Source organism: Ictidomys tridecemlineatus, chromosome 6, assembly GCF_052094955.1.
Source record: "Ictidomys tridecemlineatus isolate mIctTri1 chromosome 6, mIctTri1.hap1, whole genome shotgun sequence".
Classification (NCBI taxonomy): domain Eukaryota; kingdom Metazoa; phylum Chordata; class Mammalia; order Rodentia; family Sciuridae; genus Ictidomys; species Ictidomys tridecemlineatus.
Window position 1 is genome coordinate 57,953,256 of NC_135482.1, and position 20,864 is coordinate 57,974,119.

At 33.1% G+C, this 20,864-nt stretch overlaps 2 protein-coding genes across 2 annotated transcripts; both read left to right on the forward strand.

The window, feature by feature from the left end:
* The first annotated feature begins 5,467 nt into the window (after positions 1–5,467).
* On the forward strand, positions 5,468–6,406 carry LOC144378332 (olfactory receptor 6C2-like). Its single transcript, XM_078052358.1, has one exon. It carries the CDS (start codon positions 5,468–5,470, stop codon positions 6,404–6,406), a length of 939 nt encoding a protein of 312 aa, XP_077908484.1.
* A 12,810-nt stretch (positions 6,407–19,216) lies between these two features.
* LOC144378333 (olfactory receptor 6C2-like) lies at positions 19,217–20,098 on the forward strand. The gene has a single exon (XM_078052359.1). It carries the CDS (start codon positions 19,217–19,219, stop codon positions 20,096–20,098), a length of 882 nt encoding a protein of 293 aa, XP_077908485.1.
* The last annotated feature ends 766 nt before the right edge of the window (positions 20,099–20,864 follow it).

The following is a 20,864-nucleotide window of genomic DNA, read 5'->3' on the forward strand; positions in this document are numbered from 1 at the left end:
TTTCTTCTTAGATTTTTATATTTTTCAGCCTCCAAAGAAGATAAGTCTATAGACTCAGTGGAGGTGAAAAAAGGGTGACATGAAGGAATTAGAAGAGACCAATGAGCAATGTGTTGGATGGCAAAGGAGAAGAGGAGAAAAAAACATGACTATCAGGAATGTGAAACACATGTGAGAAAATACCTTTAAGAGTATTTTAAGAGGTTTTATGAAATATCCCAGTAGATCATTAGTTACACTCCCATTGTTTTATTTCAAAAATTTAATCAGCTTTTAGTGTTAGTACTAAGAATTTCTGTCTATATAAAAACCTGAGAATTTCTGTACTATATAAAAACCTCAGGGCAAAACTGGTTCACATGTAACTTATTCTTCAATTACATCTAAATCAAACATTAATGTCTTAGTCCATTTGTGGTCCCATAACAAAATATCTGAGACTGGATAATTTATAATGAGCACAAATTTATTTTCTCATATTTATGAAGGTGAGGAATTCTAAGACCAAGGTGCCAGCAGGTTTAGATGTACAGTGAAGCCTGCTTTCTTCTTCCAAGAGGCACCTTGTGACTGCATCTTTCAGAGGGGAGGAATGTTGGGTCCTCACATGGCAGAAGGTGGAAGGTAAGAGATCTAAATGCTGAATAAAGCCTCTTTCATGAGGACCTCAATCCCATTCACTGGAGAGGAGCCCTCATGACCTACTCACTTCTTAAAATCCTGATTCTTAGGACCACAATGACCATTAAATTTTGATAACTAAATTTGAGAGAGTACACATTCAAGCTGTAGCAACTATTTTTTTTTCTTTTTCAAAATCTAAATAGTTATGTTCATTTACTTTAATAGTCTATTAGCTGTGAGTATCTAAAATGTTATAATTTCATTCCACACATTCTTTGGATATCAAGACTTTCCATAGATATGAAATGATGGATATTGTGGGAACACCATAGTTTTTTATTACTCTTTGATGAATCAATGAATTGGAACATTTAATAATTACCCTTTTTCACCTATTATTTTATATTTTTAGAAATATAAAATATATTTCACTTATTACTTTATATTTTTAGAAATAGAAAATTTTTAGATGGGTCCAACTCTAGACCCATCTAATTTCCATTTCTGTTAACTCAGTCTTCTATTTATTACTCTTCTTATTCAACAGAGAAAATGGATTATAATTAAAAATATTCAATTATCACTTGTGAGTATCATGACCCTCCATTTATTGTTTATTGGCCTTTTTTGACACCATCACCTTCCTCCATAAAGTAGTCCAGTTCCACTGGCAAATTATCTTTTTCCTCTTGTTCCTATTGGTTCATAATGGATATAATATTGGACATGTAGTAATCCAATATTATGTGTCAGGAATCCTTTCTCTTTCCCATCCAGTGGATCAATTAATAAGATGATATAAATATGGAATGAAAATGAAGCAAGCAAAGAGGAAAATTTATCTTTCTGGATGTTATAAATGTTTCAAAACTTATAGACTAAAAATGGCTCATTTTGTTCCTTTCCAAGTGAAGAAATAGGGTAAGTTCTAAAAACAAATTGAAAAATGAGGAAAAAAACAACATAATATTTGATTGTTTATTAAGTCACAACATGGTTATTCACTTGAGAGAAAATTACATATCCTTATACCTTACACCAAATTATGATTCAGATAGGACAAAAATGTAAACATAAACAAAAAATAATAAAATTATTGGAAGTAACATATATGTCCAGATCAGGGTCGTAAGAAAACCTCAAATAGTACTGCTAAATTTAGAAATCATGGATCAAAATCAAGAATATATTTTATGATGTAGTTGAAAATTTTTCTAAATATCAGTAATATTATTAGTATTAAATATTAAATCACGAAGTACCATTTCTAAGATATAAGACTTCTAAAGACTTAATAACAACTAGATGTTAAGCACATGAAAACATCTTAGGAAAGATAAGAATTCAGCAAGCATTTTCATTCAAAAATAACCAGTGGGCAGTAATATTGAATTCATTAAGAATAAATTACAAATACACACTGAAGAAATTTCTATATCATTATCAACCAACATAATGTGAATAAAATGAACAAAAACCAAAATATCATTTGGATCATTATTTTTGGCAAAGATACTATACTGATAATGCATCTTGACCTTGGAACTATAATGCATTGTCATTCTCCAAGGACACTATTCTAATTCCTATGTGCACTATTTAGCTTTTGTTTTGTCAATAATATAAATTACATTTTATTTTCATTAGTGACGTTGAGGCAGGGTCACCAAGGACACTTGTTTTTTTAAGCTTAGTTAATCCTTCCTGATACAGGATGACCATATAAATGATTCTCCATCATGACTGTGGTGAAACTCTTAAAGGACTCATCCTATTTCAATCTTGTTGAGATTGGACCCTTAGCTTTTAAAAAATTAAAGAAATTTCTGGTTCTCCCTAGATATTTTATTACTCTTTCCTTCTCTTAAGCCATACAAATTAGCAGAAATAGTTTCCTTTTAAAATTTAAGCTAATATTGGGATTTGTGATAACTATCAGACATCAGGATATAAAACTTGAGGTAACCTGGTATATATATATATTTCTGCTGCTCCCTTTGAGTGCCAGTTCAATAAGAAAACATGACTAGATTGTATCCACATCACTACTAACAAATTTTACTTGGTTGTGAATTGCACTAATGAGGCTGTGGATAAAACAAAACTAATGCCTGAGTGACAGACTAAAGTGTAAGTAGTTTCATATTTCTAAGTCAATTTTTCTTTTGTAAATTTTGTTAAATAAGATTTTTCCTGTCACTAATGGAGACAGATAATACAAATATTGATGTTGATATATGTGTATGTGTGTGTGCTAATTTAGTTTTTAAGGATATGAGCAATTAATTTCATTACTTGATGTTATTTCTTTTTGAGATTATTAACCACAGGCACAAATTAAGAAGGCTTTAAGCCTGTTTATGAATTGAAAAAATTTCTGGGTAACAAAATGGTCAAATACAAAAAGTATTCTCTCACAGTTACGAGACTAAATAGACACAGTACTGTAGAAAAGTTATTAGCTAATATCTACAAACTTTTAAAATAACTTGTTACCTTACTTTTATCATTTTTTACATGATCTATATTAGAATTTAAATGACTAGTTGGGCAGATGAAATGCCTAGTCTGAGTAATTATGTCATAATGCTCAAAATTTGTACTGAAATGTCAGGGAAACATATACCTATTTTTTTATTGAAGGAGCTACCTTCAGTATGAGTGTAGTACGTTCTATATGGGCCACAGGAGTAAAGACTTTTCTCAAGTAAAGAATACATCCTGGTATTTGTCTGTCAATATCTATGATATGTACATTCAATATCCAGAGAAATATATTCTAGGAAATGGATTAAGATATGCATCATATTGTGTAACAAAAATATCACAGTTTAAGTAGGCTGATTGGTAAATAGTAATACAAAACAGCTCTGAAATAGAGATGATGGTTCTAAAAATGCAGTGGAGGTGGTTCTAGCTACTTCTACAGGAATTGAGATGGTATGTCAGGAACTACTCTAGATGCAGTATGGAATATGGATTAAAATGATCAGAATAGAAGATTTAAAGTCCAGTTAGAGAATTAATGTTTCCTTCTGAGTGTAAAATCAAAATGATAGAAGTGAGATGTAAGCATGAAATGGAAAATATGAATTGTGTTTATAATATATTAAGCATCTTAAGAATGTAGATCCTAAAGAAAATGGTCATTATTTAGATGTGCCCAATCTTGTGGGATAACTTTTGAGAGAAATCAACACAGTTTTGGGTTTGGCAAGAGAAATAACATTAATAATTATGCAGAAATAATGATTGTGGACTAGTAAATAAAAAAGTCATATATATATATATACATATATATATGTATATATATATATATATTTTGTTTCAGAGAATAACAGCCAGAATAATTAAATGCAAGAAAAAGTATAGTGTACTATAGACTGCACAGAAATTTAAAGGGTATATATTGGGATTGGAATGTAGCCCAGTGGTAGAGTACATGCCATCAGGTGCAAGGCCCTGGGTTTGATACCTAGCACTAAAAAACAAAGAAGTATACCCACACACTAACAAGGTGAATTTATGATTTGATTCGAAACCTTTATAAAATAGCATGGCTTTTGAAATACAATGATTGAGTGTATGTAAATCTGGGCTACACTAAATCAATATAACTTGTGCCAAGCTTTTCATTATATTGCAACAAACTACTTATAGATAAAAAGAATTTTGTGTATTAATCATTACCAAAAATTATAGAAATAAGGAACTGTTATGAAATATTAAAGAGTCAGATGAAATGACCAACATCCATAATTTTTCTGTATTTATAGTTCTTAAATTAAAAAATATTTTTTTCTTTCAATTTTATTAACATATATTAATTGTACATATGAATAGGGTTGTGTGAGATATTTGCACTAGTCAAATCCAGCCTCCCTTTACCTGCCCTTGCACCCACTCTTCCCAATCTCTAGTATTCACTATTCTACATTCATGTTGACAATTTTTGGCTTCCATATGTTAAAACATGTAGTAGTTTTCTTTCTTTCTGTGTCTGGCTTTTTACACTTAACATAAGGCTCATCCATATAGTTTCATCCATTTTGCTGCAAATGTCAGGATTTCATTCCCTTTTATGGCTGGACAATATTCTATTGTGTATATATGTCATTTTCCTTACCCAGTCATCTATTGATGAGCACCCAGACTGATTCTTTATCTTAGCTATTGTGAATAGTGATGCAATAAACCTGAAAAGGTAGTTATTTCTTTGGTGAGTTTATTTCATTTCCTTTGACTGTGTACCCAGAAGTAGCATACCTGGATCATAGGGTACATCTATCTTTAGTTTTTATGGAACCTACATACTGTTTTTCACAATAGCTGTGCTGATTTACATCCCTAAGAGTTCCTTTCTCTCCACATCCTTGTCAGCATTTGAATATTTTGTTTGTGTTCTTGTTTTTTTGATAATAGTTCTAACTGTGGTGAGATGGTGTCTCATTATAATTTTCATTTTCCTTCCTGGGAAATCTCTAGTGATTTCCTCCTCTATAATTCCTGATATTTCTAAAATGTGTGCTTTCTTTCTGTTAGTGATTTTGTGTGTGTGTGTGTGTGTGTGTGTGTTTGTTTTATTGTCAGTCTGGTTAGAGCTTTATTAGTGTCATCCATCTCTCAAAAGTCAATTTTGCATTTTGATGATTTTTCTCTATTGCCTTCTTAATTTTCAATTTTATTGACTTTATTGTCCTTATTATTGCTTGTCTTAGTATACATAGTTTTACCTTTTTTTAAAAATTGTACTTCATTGTCAAAGCTTGTAAGTATTGTTTTTTCTTTTGTTTAGGTGGTTTGACTTTTGGCGTGCATATTGCCTAAAACATCAAAATCAATTATGATAAATCACACAGCAATAACAACATTCATCTTGTTGGGACTTACAGATGACCCACAGCTGCAAATTCTGGTTTTTATCTTTTTATTCTTAACATACATTCTGAGTATCACTGGTAATCTGACTATTATCGTTCTCACCCTGACGGATTCCCATCTTAAAACACCTATGTATTTTTTTCTTCGAAACTTCTCCTTCTTAGAAATCTCATTCACAACAGTCTGTGTTCCCAGATTCCTCTATAGTATATCAACTAGGGATAACACCATAACTTACAATGCTTGTGCCAGTCAAATATTTTTTATTGGACTCTTTGGGGCCACAGAGTTTTTTCTCCTGGCCGCCATGTCCTATGATCGCTATGTGGCCATCTGCAAACCCCTTCATTACATCACCATCATGAACAACAGAGTCTGTGCCATCCTAGTCTTCTCTTGTTGGATCTCTGGGCTGGTGATCATCATCACACCTCTCAGCATGGGCCTCCAGCTGGAGTTCTGTGACTCCAATGTCATTGATCATTTTGGCTGTGATGCATCTCCTCTTTTTAAGATCTCATGCTCAGATACGTGGTTTCTAGAACAGACTGTTATTATTTGTGCAGTGTTTACTTTTATTATCACACTCATAGGTGTGATTCTTTCTTACATAAATATTATTAGGACAATTCTACGATTCCCTTCAGCTCAGCAAAGAAAAAAAGCTTTTTCCACCTGCTCCTCCCACATGATTGTGGTTTCCATCACCTATGGCAGCTGCATCTTCATCTATGTCAAGCCTTCAGCCAAAGAACAGGTGGACATCAATAAAGGGGTATCTGTGCTCACTACATCTGTTGCCCCTTTGTTAAATCCATTTATTTATACGTTGAGGAACAAGCAAGTGAAACAAGCTATCAATGACACAATCAAAAAAATTGCCTTTATTTTACACAAATAGGAGTGTGCTGGATATAAGCAATTAAATGAAAATGAAAAGTTAGTTCCTTTACGTCTTTCTTGAAGTTCTCACTAGATTAGCTGGATTAACTTTCTTATGGTTCTTTATTTATTTGTGACAATTTTGTGATTTTTTAATGCTAATTTGTTATATGTGACAGCAGAATGCATTACAGTTCATATTACATATATAGAGCACAATTTTTCATATCTGGGGATGCAAATAAAGAATATTCATACCATTTGTGTCTTTGTACATAGGGTAATGATATCCATCTCATTGCATTATCTTTTTTACCCCGATGCACCCTACCTTCCCCTCCCACCTCTTTGCTCTATCTAGAGTTTTTCTAATCCTCTTATTCTCCCTCTCCCAAACCCACTATGAATCAGCTTCCTTAAATCAGAGAAAACATTTGGCATTTGATTTTTTGGGATTGGCTATCTTCACTTAGCATTATATTCTCCTCTCCATCCATTTACCTGCAGATACCATGATTTTATTCTTTTATTGTTGAGTAATATTTCATTGTGTATAAATGCCACATTTTCTTTATCCATTCATCTACCAAAGGGCATCTAGGTTGGATCCACAGTTTAGCTATTGTGAATTGTGCTGCAATGAACATTGATGTGGCTTTGCACTGTAGTATGCTGTTTTTTTAAGTCCTTTGTGTATGACTGAGGAGTGAAATAGTTAGGTCAAATGATGGTTTCATTCCCAATTTTCCAAAAAATCTCCATACTGCTTTCCATATTGTCTGCACCAATTTTCAGTCCCACCAGCAATGTATGAGTGTACTTTTTTTCCCCACATCCCCGTCAACACCTATTGTTGTTTATATTCTTAATATTTGCCATTCTGACTGGAGTGAGATGAAATCTTATAGTAGTTTTGATTTGCATTTCTTTAATTGCTGGAGATGTTGAACACTTTTTTCATATATTTGTTGATTGATTGTATATTATCTTCTGAGAAGTGTCTGTTCTATTTTTTTGGTATTAAGATTTTTGAGTTCTCTATATACCCTATAGATTAGTGCTCTATCTGACATGCATGTGGAAACAATTTGGTCCCAATTAGTAGGCTCTCTATTCACTTAACTGATTGTTTCTTTTGCTGAGAAAAAAGCTTTTAAGTTTAAATCCATCCCATTTATTGATTCTCAGTATTAATTCTTGTGCTATAGGAGTCTATTTAAGGAAGTAGGGGCCTAATTTGACATGATGGAGTTTAGGACCTACTTTTTCTTCTAATAGATGCAGTGTCTCTGGTTTAATTCATAGGTCTTTGATCCACTTTGAGTTGAGTTTTGTGCATGGTGACAAATACTGGTTTAATTTCATTTTTTTGCATATGAATTTCCAGTTTTTCCAGTACCATTTGTTGAAGATGCTATCTTTTCTCCAATGCATGTTTTTGGCACCTTTGCATAATATAAGATAACTATAATTATGTGGGTTTGTCTCTGTGTCCTCTGTGCTGTACCCATTGGTCTGTGAGTCTATTTTGATGCCAATACTATGCTTTTTTTGTTCCTATTGCTCTGCAGTATATTTTAAGTTCTGGTATAATGATGCCACCTGCTTCTCTTTTTTCTAAGGATTGCTTTAGCTTTTCTGGGTCTTTTATTTTTCCAGATGAATCTCATATTGTTTTTTTTCTATTTCTATGAGGAATGTCATTGGGATTTTGATTGGAGTTGCATTAAATCTGTATAGTGCTTTTGGTAGTATGGTCATTTTGACGACATTAATTCTGCCTATCTAAGAACAATATTTTCATATTCTAAGGTCTTATTTGATTTCTTTCTTTAGCATTCTGTAGTTTTCATTGTAAAAGTCTTTCAATATCTTTTGTTAGGTTGATTCTCAAGCATTTTATTTTTTAAAGGCTATTATAAATGGGGTAGTTTTACTTGTTTCCCTTTGAGAGGATTTGTCACTGATAAGCAGAAATACCTTTGATTTATGGGTGTTGATTTTTCATCTTGCTACTTTGCTGAATTCATTTACTAGATCTGGAAGTTTGCTGGTGGAATTTTTTTGGGGGGGTCTTCTACGTATAGAATCATATCATCAACAGATAGTGCTAATTTGAGTTCTTCTTTTCCTAAATCTATCTCTTTAAATTCTTTTGTCTGTCTAATTACCAGTGTTTTAAGAACTACGTTAAATAGAAGTGGTGACAGAGGAATTGTGTATTGCTCCAATTTTTATAGGAAATGCTTTCAAATTTTCTCCATTTAGAATGATGTTGGCCTGAAGTTTAGCACAGATAGCTTTTATGATGTTGAGATATGTTCCTGTTATCCCTAATTTTTCTAGTGTTTTGAACATGATGGGAGCTGTATTTTGTTGAATGCTTATTCTGCATCTCCTAGAGATGATCATATGATTTTTATCTTTAAGTCCATTGATGTGATAAATTATGTTTATTGATTGCCATACATATAACCAACCTTGCATCCATGGGATGAATCCCACTGGATCATGCTGCACAATTGTTTTGATATGGTTTTGTATTTGATTTTCAGAATTTTATTGAGAATTTTTGCATGTATGTTTATTAGTGATATTGGTCTGAAGTTTCCTTTTTTTGATGTGTCTTTGTCTGATTCTGGAATCAGGGTAATATTTGCCTCATATAATGGGTTTAGAAGTACTCCTCCCTCTTTTTCTATTTCATGAAATAATCCATAAAGCATAGGTATTAGTTCTTCTTTAAAGGACTTGTAAAACTCAGCTGTGTACTGGTCTGGTCCTGGGTTTTTCTTGGTTGGTAGTCTTCTGATGGCGTCTTCTATTTTCTTGTTTGAAATCGATTTGTTTAAGTTGTGTATATCATCCTGATTTAATTTAGATAACTCATATGCCTCTATAAATTTGTTGATGTCTTCTATATTCTCTGTTTTATTAGAGTACAAGTTTTAAAAAATAATTTCTAATTATCTTTTGTATTTCTGTAATGTCTGTTGTGATATTTTGTTTTTCATCACGTATGTTAGTGATTTCATTTTCTCTCTCCTTCTCTTTGTTAGCATGGCTAAGGGCTTGTCAATTTTATTTATTTTCATGATGAACCAACTTTTTGTTTTGTCAATTTTTTTCAGTTGTTTATTTTGTTTTAATTTCACTGATTTCAGCCCTAATTTTAGTTATCTCTTGCCTTTTACTGCTTTTGTTGCTGATTTGTTCTTCTTTTTCTAGGGCTTTGAGACGTAGTGTTAGGTCATTTATTTGTTGACTTTTTCTTGTTTTAAGGAATGAACTCCATGCAATGCTTTCCTCCTAGAACTGCCTTTATAGTTTCCTGGAGATTTCCATATGTTGTATCAGTATTCACATTTACTTCTAAGAATTTTTTAATCTTGTCCTTGATGTCTTTTGCAGCTCATTGTTCATTCAGAAACATTGTTTAGTTTCCAGGTGTTATAGTAGTTTTTATCTTTTATTTTATCATTGATTTCTAATTAAATTCCATTGTGTCTGATAGAATACAGGGTAGTATCTCTAATTTTTTATATTTTCTAAGATTTGCTTTGTGGCACAATATATGGTCTATTTTAGAGAAGGATCCATGTGCTGCTGAGAAGAAAGTGTATTTGCTTGTTGAAGGATGAAATATTTATATGTCAGTTAAGTCTAAGTTATTGATTATATTATTGAGTTCTATAGTTGTTTTTCATTTCCTCTTTACAGAATATTTTGCCAAGGTGTTCTGTAGTGTAGGGTTTTTTTTTAGCTGTAATTCTTTTTAACTTTTGTTTATCATGGAAAGTTTTTATTTCATCATCAAATCGGAAGCTTAATTTTGCAGGATATAAGATTCTTGGTTAGCATCCATTTTCTTTCAGAGCTTAGTATATATTGTTCCAGGATCTTCTAGCTTTCAGGGTCTGGGTTGAAAACTCTGCACATAACCTAATTGTTTTTCCCTTATATGTAATCTGATTCCTATCTTTCATGGCTTTTATTATTCTGTGTTTATTCTGTATGTTAGGTATTTTCATTATAATGTGCCTTGGTGTGAATCTGTTATGATTTTGTTCATTGGTATCATTTACATTCCCACCAACACTGTATAAGAGTTCTTTTTCATGAGGAAATATGGTGGAATTGGACTAATCAGGGACTCTGGAGCTCTACATAGCCCTGAAAGGAAGCAGTGAAGGAGCAGCTGACTAGAGAAGGGGTTAACAGAATAAGTGCTTTGACACTCAATATTGAGCTGTCTGAGACTTGGAGAGGCTTGAAGTTTGATCACCAGAGCTGAAAATAAGGACAATGTTTTTAATGCTGAACCTGAATCAGGTTTGGGTATCAGAAAGAGAAAAAGGAAGAGAAAAAGCACATAAATTCACTTCCTTACCAACATCTGGAAAGAAAAACAGAAACAATTAAAACATGAGAGAAGCAGAAGAATCAGTGAAGGAGATCAAGCTGTTGAATTTAAATTGTGAACAGAAAGCCACTCAAAGTGTGGCAGGCATTTCATGATATATATACTTGGCCAGCTTCTCTAGAAAAAATTAAATCAATACAGCTTCTCCACACTTTCAGATAGCAACAAATAAAACCAGAGAGAGCACATCTGCATCAGGAAATCTCAACAATTCATCTAAAAAGAACTTGTAGCAGGATGGGTATTACCAAAGAGGTGCTGAAACCCCACAATCACAACACAGAAAAGGGAATTTTTTCTTTTAAAGGATAAACATCATTGATAGACCCTTAGCAAAACTAACAAAAAGAACGAGAAAAAGACCCAAATTAACAATTTAGAGGTTAAAAAAAAAGGAGATATCTTCACAAACACTTCTGAAATTCAGAGGATCATTATTACGACTTACTTTGAAAATTTATACTCCAATAAGCTATAAAATCCTGAAGACATTGACAAATTCTTAGAGACAAATGACCTACCCAAATTGAAACATGATTACATAGAAAACATAAAGAGAACAATATCAAACACTGAAACTAAAGCAGTTGTTAGAAGGCCAGAACCAGATGGATTCTAAGCTGAGTTCTACCAGATCATTAAAAATTTCATGAAATAGCAAAGGAGAAAAAACTGTCAAATTCATTTTATAAAGCCAGTATAACCCTGAAACCAAAAGCAGACAATAACACATCAAGAAGAAAAAAACTTCAGACCAATTTCCCTGATGAAAGTAGATGCAAAAATCCTTAATAAAATATTAGTGAACCACAATCAAAAACACATTAAGAAGATAATCCACCATAATTGGTTTGATTTCATGTCAAGGATTTAATGTTGTTTTAACATGCACAAATCAATAAATATAATTCACCACATAAATAGAGTTAAGGAGGGCTGGGGTTGTAGCTCTGTGATAAGCACTTGCCTCACATTTGTAAGACACTGGGTTTGATGCTCAGTATCATATAAAAACAAATAAAGATATTGTGTGTCCATCTACAACTAAACAAATTTAATAGAGTTGAGGAGAAGTATCTTATGATTGTCTCAGTAGATGCAAGAGGCCTTTGATAAAATATAGCACTCAGTCATTAGTTCTCCCTAGCTGGAGAATCTAGGGATAGAAGTAAATTACCTCAATTTTGTAAAGGTTATATATGACAAACTGAAGGCCAACATCATTTAGAATGAAGGAAAACTGAAAGCATTACCTATAAAATCAGGAACAAGACAAAGATGTCCACTCTTACAACTTTTATTCAACATAGTCCTTGAAACATTAGCCAGAAAAATTGAACAAGAGATAGAGTATAAAGGACATAAATAGGAAAAGAAGAAGCCAAATTTCTTTTTTTGCTGATAACACAATTCTATATTAGAAACAACAAAAATTTCACCAGAAGATTTCTAGAACTTGTAATTTAGCAAAGTAGAAGGATACAGCTTATACAAATCAATTGTTTTCCTAAATTCCAATAAGAAATCTGCTGAAAAGGACTTAGGAAACTATCCCATTCACAGTAATCTCAAAGATTTTTTAAGATAATTGGGAATATAACTAACCAAAGAGGTTAAAGACCTCTGCAATGAAAACTATAGAACCCTAAGGGAAGAAATTGAAAAAGACCTTAGAAGATGGAAAGATCTCCCATGTTCCTGAATAGGCAGAATTGATATTGTCAAAATGGCCATACTAACAAAAGTGTCATGCAGATTACATGAAATCTCTATCAAAATACCAGTGATATTCTTCACAGAACTAGAAAAAAACAGTTCTAAAATTTATAGACCCAGAAAGTCAAATACCAAGCCAAAAAAACCTGGCTGGAGGCATCATCACAATACTGGACCTCCAAGCATACCATAGAACTATAGTAACAAAAAACAACATGGTATTGGCACCAAAACAGACATTAAATTCCTTCAGAATAGCATAGAAGACACAGAGAGAAATCCACATAATCCATAGAGTCTTCTGGTGCCCAAAATCATACATTTGAAAAAGATTGCCTTTTAACAAATGATGTTGGGAAAACTTAATAACCCTATGTAGAATAAAAAAAAAAACTTGACCCCTATTGATCACTGCAGCAGTTTGGCTGGACACAAATCAAGAGCCACTGAAGCAGGAACAAACTTTATTTCTGAACTCCAGCATCACACTCCACACAGGCTCCTGGGAACTCCCCTGAAGGCCCCATGGCTCCTCCAGGAACCAGCAACCGGAAATATCCCTCCTCCTACACTTTCCCAACCAATGGGAACTCTCCATGAATCCCCACAAGAGCTCAAGCGGAACTCAAGGGGAACTCTGCCAGAACTCTGCCAGAACTCAAAATTCATCATCTTAATGGCTCGCTAGAGTCACCTCTCAACCACTACTTGTGGCAAAAATGCCATGTGTCATCCCGACTTGGCTGTGGCCCTCAACATATCACTTCACACAAAAGTCAGCTGAAAGTGGATCAAAGACCAAGGAAGTAGACCAGAAATTTGACAACTGTGGAAGAAGATGTAGACCCAACACTCCAACATGTTTGTATAGGCACTGACTTCCTTAACAAGACTTCTGAAGACAAGAAACAAACCAAGAATCAATAAGTGGGAAAACACAAAATTAAAAGCTTGTGCAGAAAAGGAAACAATTAAAAGCTTGAAGAGAGAGCCCACAGAATGAAAAATTTTGCCACCTGCAACTCAGTCAGGAGATTAATATCCATAACATATAAAAAAACTCAAAAAAGCTTAGTACCAAAAAAACCCAAACAACCCGATTAATAAATGGGCAAATGAACTAAATAGATCCTTCATGAAAGAAGAAATAGAAATACCAAGTGAATACATGAAAAATGTTCAGTATCTCTAGCCATTGGGAAAACACAAATTGAAACCACATTGCGGTTTTCTGTCCCTCATCAGAAGGGCAAAGATCAAGAATACAAACAAGAATAAATGCTGGATGTGGGAGGAAAGTAGATTGCTGGTGGGACTGCACACTAGTACAACCATTTCAGAAAGCAGTATGGAGATTCCTCAAAAAACTAGGAATGGAAGCACCATGTGACCTAACTATCCCACCTTGACATATATCCAAAAGATCTAAATCAGCATATTTTAGGTAATCAGCCATATGAATGTTTATAGCAGGTGCAATCACAATAGCCACATTATGAACCATCCCAGAAGCCAGTCAACAGGTTATAAATAAAGAAAATCTGACATATAAAACTCTATTTTGAGTTTTACTCACCATAAAGAAGAATAAAGTTATGATATTTGATGATAAATGGATGGAACTGGGGAGCATCATACTAAGGCCATGATCTAGAAAGTCAAGGGTAGAATTTTTTTCTTATATGTGAAAGGTAAAACAAAATAAGGGGAAAATGTGGGGAAAACTATAAAAATACAAGAGAGATCAGTGGAGTGGAAGAAGGGAACTGAGGGGGAGGGAAACAGACTGGGAAAAAGGAGGAGTGGTGCAATTTGATACAATTCAACATTCCATGATTATAAAAACTCTCAATAAACCAAATCCAAATGTAAGAACAGGAAATAGCTGATTCTACTGAATGAGGACAGTTTGAAGCTCTTCTTTTAACATCTAGAACAAGACAAGATACCTACTTTCACCATTCCTATTCCATACAGTGGTGAAATCCCAGACAGAGCAATTAGGCTAGAAAAAATAAAGGGCATACAAATTAGGAAGGAGAATATTAGATTGTCCCTGCAAACAGGGACAATTTTTATATAGAAAAAAACAAAATACTTTTCTAAAAAATGTATTAAAACTGATTAGCAAATTCAGTAAATTTTCAGGATACAAAATTAACATCCCAAAATTAGTAGAATATCTAAAAAGTAATAATAAACTAGCTGAAAAAGAAATCAACAAAGACATCCCATTCATAAAAGCTATTAAAATCCAAAATTTGAAGGAATAAACAATGGAAGCAAAAGCTCTCTACAATGAAAACCATAAAACAATGATAAAATAAACTGAACAAGGCCCAGCAGCTAAGGATATTTCATGTTCCTGGATTTGAAGTATTTATATTGTTAAAATACAATGCTATCCAAATCATTTATAGATTCTGTGAAATCCCCATCAAAATACCAAACATATTCTTCACATAACTGCCAAATAGGCAAAACAATCTTGAGCAAAAGAGGCAAAACTAGAGCAGCATAATACCTGATTTCAAAACATAATATAAAGCTACTGTAAGAAAAACAGCCTGGTACTGGCATCAAAGTAAATTCACTGACCAAAGCAATCGAAGAGATAAGTTCGAAGTAAATCCATAGTTATACAGACAATTATTTTTCATCAAAGCTTCTAAGAATACACAATGAGTAAATGACAGTCTTTTCAATAAATAGTGGTAGGAAAAGCATGTATCCTCATACAGAGCAATAAATCTAGATCCCTACCTCTCTCTATATACAAACATAATTTGAAAATGGATTTAAGACTTAAATGTCAGGCCCAAACTTTTGAAACTACTAGTGAACATAGGGAAGCACTACAGGATATAAGTTCAGGCAAAGTTCTTTTTGGGTAATTCACAAAGCTCAGGAAAAAAAATAAAAATAAGCAAATGGTATTCTATCAAATGAAAATTATCTTCTACACTGCAAAGGAAATAATCAACAGAGCTAAGTAAATCTGAAGAAAGGGAATAAATATTTCAAACTATCCATTCAACAAGGGATTAATAACAAGAATATATAAGGCACTCAAATACTCAAAAGCATAAGAAGAAAAAATCCAATTTTAACATGATCAAATGATCTGAATAGAAATGTCTCAAAAAGAAGACCGGCAGCCAGGTGCCATGATGAGCACCTGTAATTCCAGTGACTTGGGAGGCTGAGGCAGGAGGAATGAGAGTTGAAAGCCAGCCTCAGCAATGGTGAGGCACTCAGTGAGACCCTGTCTCTAAATAAAATACAAAGTAGGGATGGGGATGTAGCTCAGTATTTGAGTGCCCTAAGTTGAATCCCCAGTACAAAAAAAAAAGAAGACCTACAAATGGCTAAAAGTTTATGAATATACAGTCAACCTCAGTGATATCAGGGAAATGAAAGCAAAACACAACGAGATCCTATTTTATCCCAGGTAGAATGACTGTTAACATAAAGGCAAAACAAAAACGCAGAAAAACAAAAAAACAAACAACAAAATAAAAAATAAAAAATCCCAGAATTGGTCAACTGGTGAGGCTACAGAATGAAAGAAACTCTCATACACCATTGATGGAAATGTAAATACGTATACCCATTATGGAAACCAGTATGGAGGTTCCTCAAAGAACTGTAGAACTACCATATGATCCAGGAATCCTACAGCTAGATTATTTTCTTTGGGAAAGGAAATAAGTGTGTAGAAGAGATATCTGTACTCCTGTGTCTACTGCAGCATTATTCACAATAGCCAAGATATGGAATCACCCCAAGTTTCCATGAACAGATACAAAGATAAAGAAAATGTTTGCACACTCACACCCACATACACACATTTACATAATTGAATACTAACTCAGCCATAAAATATTGAAAACCATGCATAGAAAGACAAATGCTGCATGATCTTATATATAGAATGCAAAAATTAATTAATTTCATAGAAATCATGAGTAGAATAGTGGCTGCGAGGAGTAGGATAAAAGAAGAATAGAGAGAGCTTGGTGATTAAAGTCAAAAGCATAGGTAGAAAGAACAATTTCTAGTGTTCTATAGCACAGTAGGGTGACCTTAGTTGACCATAAGTTATGTATATACAAAATAGCTAGAAGAAAAGATTTGAATATCCCAAAGAAATCATTAATGTTTGAGATGATGAACTTGCTGATTACTCTAATTTGATCATTATATGTTATATACATGTGTTGAAATATCACACTATAGCACATAAATATATACAATTATGTGTTAACTAAAAATAATTTTTAAAAAATAAAATAAGGGCTGGGTTTGTTGCTCAGAGGTAGAGAGTTTGCCACACTTATATGAGGCACTGGGTTCAAATCTCAGTAACACATATTAATAAATAAGTCAACAACTAAAAAAATTAAAAACTTAAAAAATAAAATAAATTAATTGCAAAAAATGATTCCAATATGATTACATATATATTAATTTGGAGCATATTTAAAAGTTTAAGAACATTTAACTGGGCACAGTAGCACACACCTGTAATCTCAGAGGCTTGGGAAACTGAGGCAGGAAAATCAAAACCAGTCTCAGCAACTGCAAGGCACTAAGCAACTCAGTGAGACCCTCTCTCTAAAGGAAATACAAAATTGAGCTTGGGATATGACTCAGTGGTGTAGTGCCCCTGAGTTCAATCTCTGGTACCCCTACCTTAAAAAAATTAAGAACATTTGGCATTGTATATCCAATTATACAAATTATGTTGTTAATGTTTATTTTTAAATAAGTGCTTATAAATATATTGATATATTTGTAGAAAAAAATCAGAAATATAAACAACATGGGTTATGTAATTTTATGTTTTTCTTGTCTAATTGAAATTTGCCAACTATAATGAGTAACTCATGTAAAAAACTTTTAATGAGAAATGTAGTTTCTTATGATTTTCCCTCAGTGTATGTGAAGTGAAAGTTTTTAAAAAGGACCTAAAGTTGTATTTTATTTCATAATCAGATTCTTTTTAGTTTGTTTGTTCTATTTGCTTTAATCCACAGATGCAGCCTCCTGTCTCTAAGGACACTGTCTCCAAGGAAGCCAAAGGTAGCATACTTTTATTTTTTTTTTAACCTCAAATTTGGTTACTCCATAGATTTCCTAGTAACCATGTGTAGGTCACCAGAGACTCTCTTCTTCATTTAGTTGCATTTTTATCCAACAGAGCAAATGTAAGCTAGATACAGCAAAGGTACCCATTGACCTGAGAAGTCAGAGTGCCAACTATCCTCAGGTACAGATTCCTAACATTCCACAGTCTTCATATTAAAATGTTTTCTTTGCTTTCTTTGTTTTATTTTAAGGGTATAAAAATAGAAGGAAGTCCAAGTAACTGGTTGAAGATGGATACCTCTGAGATGTTTATGCAACCTAGAGTTGTCATGAATTTGACAGTGGATTCATAAGCAAAGATGACAAAAAGTTCATATAACAGTCATCTTAAATATCTTTTCCAGTTTAGAAATTGTACGATTTTGTGTTTCAACAACCAACAGAAACTATAATTGACAGTTAAAATAGTAAGTGCAATAAATTTTATTATTTTAGTTTAATTATATTTACTTTTTTGTAATCTAAATTTTATTATTTCTGGAAGAGAGAAAATCACCTATCTCTTAAAAAGAAAAAATGTGATAATTTTTATATTTAGTAAAGCAAGTTTTTTCATTTATAGAATTTGGTTTCCTTGGATATATAAAATGCCACATTGGGGAGATGTTTATGCATTTAAATTTGACATTGAAATGTTAAAATTTGATAGTTATCTAGAAATATATTACCTACATTAGCACCTCACATCAGATACTAAGATAAATGTGCATATAACCACCCCCAGCCTTCCAAAATAATGACATAACCTCATTAGAAATCTCTGTCCTCATTTCAAATTTACACTTTGAAAATAGAATAAACAAAACCCAGTCTCATTTAGAGGATGACCAATATCGAGTCGTAATAAGGCTGATTAAGTTTACTCAGTGATGTGATCATTGTGTTACCTGAGAGATCAGAGGGGGAACTGGAAGAAGGAATTATACCTGAAAATAATGGCAAAATGAAGGTAGGTTCTCTATTATGAGTATGAAGATAATAAATAAAAGCAGAAAATTTGATCTATTGAAATGTAAAAATTAATAAATTAACAGTAATTCAAAGTCACAGAAAACTTAAAGAAAGTTAATGTTAAAACTTTTTAAATTCAGAGTCCAAATTGAAAGGAAAATGGATTAGGCATCTAACTGGAAAACATGCAATAGATGAATTCATTTAGGAACATTTTTTTGGACAATTGAAAAACATGTGTATAACAGTGTATATGGTGGGGAGTATGATGATGAGAACAAATGCAGCCTGATCCCCACTCCAAGTTAGTATTCTTTGTTAAGTGTCAATAGAGTAGCACATGATATTTTCTACTAGAGTACATGATAGCAGACATCAGACTTGCAGAAAACTTCCCAGACGGCTTAAAACAAAGCTTAAACTGATCAAATTAAGTATGCTTATTGTAATGTAATGTAATAAACGTTAAATGTAATATTTTAAAAAAACATTGTGAATAAGAAAATCCCGAATTAATACTGTTAAATAGTCTATAACAAATTGTTTCTGAATGTTAAGTGTAGATCTAACAGAAGTCAGAGATCAACAATGAGGAACAATACTGTAACAATATTCATTCTACTGGGACTGACAGATGACCCACAACTGCAGGTTCTGATCTTTCTGTTTCTCATTAACATGCTGAGCATAACTGGGAATCTAACTATCATCTCCCTCATCTTAGTGGATTCTCACATTAAAACAGCCATGTACTATTTCCTACAAAATTTTGCTTTCTTGGAGATCTCATTCACTTCTGCATGTATTCCCAGATACTTATATAACATAGCAACTGGTGACAAGATGATTACTTACAATGCCTGTGTCAGCCAAGTATTTTTTACTGACCTCTTTGATGTAACTGAATTTTTTATCCTTGCTGCCATGTCCTATGATCGCTATGTGGCCATCTGCAAGCCCCTGAATTATGTGATTATCATGAGTAGTAGAGTCTGTAGGAGAATTGTCTTTTGTTGTTGGGTGGCTGGTCTGTTTATTTTAATCCCCCCACTCAGCCTAGGCCTGAATCTGGAGTTTTGTGATTCTAATATCATTGATCATTTTGTTTGTGATACATTTCCCCTCCTGAAAATCTCTTGCTCAAATACTTGGTTTATGGAACAGACCATTATCATCTGTGCTGTACTGACCATCATTATGTCACTCATGTGTGTAGTGCTGTCCTACATTTACATCATCAAGACAATTTTAAGATTCCCTTCTGCCCAGCAAAAGAAAAAAGCCTTTTCTACCTGTTCTTCCCACATGATTGTGGTTTCCCTCACCTATGGCAGCAGCATCTTCATCTACATTAAACCTTCAGCGAAGGACTCAGTGGCCATAAATAAGGGAGTGACTGTCCTCACTACTTCTATTGCTCCCATGTTGAACTCCTTCATTTACACACTAAGGAATAAGCAAGTACAATAAGCTTTCAAATACTCAGTCAAAAGAATTGTAATATTTTCCAAGAAATAAGAGACATGAAGTTGATGTTTGGTGAATTTCCCAAAGTCTTCTGGCAAGTTAACTTTTTCAAAATGCTCTTGCTCATCCTCATCCAGTGGCATTATCTCTACAAGCCTCTTTTAAGATCACATCATTCCATAATAGGCATGTTAATAGCATTCAAAACTTTAAATCCTTGTTTCATTTTCAAATTTGAAGACCAAAAAATAAGATAAAAGAACATAAGATAGATATAAACTTTTAGTTATTTTTTACATTTTCATGGAAACAGAACAAATAATCATCACCATTATTTCTTCTGATTCAAAACTTGCAAATGATTCATTCATTAATTCACCTAATAAATATGTATTGGGCACTTTCTTTAGGGTAGGTACTGTTGTAGGTCCTACAAACAGAAGACAAAGCAAAATCAGAATAAAAAAAAATCTTCCTACGCCCCCTCAGAGGTAAAAAGAAGAAATGGAACAAGCAAGCTAAGTGCTTATCAGCTGAAGAATGGATGAAGAAAATGTGGTATATATACACATTGGAATACTTCTTGGCTATAAAATTAGATGAAATTCTGTCATTTGCAAGAAGTTAGATGGAAGTGGAAATCATTATATTAAGAGAAATAAGTTGGTTCAGTGGTGCATGCCTGTAATCCCAGTGGCTCAGGAGGCTGAGGGAGGAGGATTACAAGTTCAAGACCAGCATCAGTAATTAGTGAGACCCTGAGGAACTT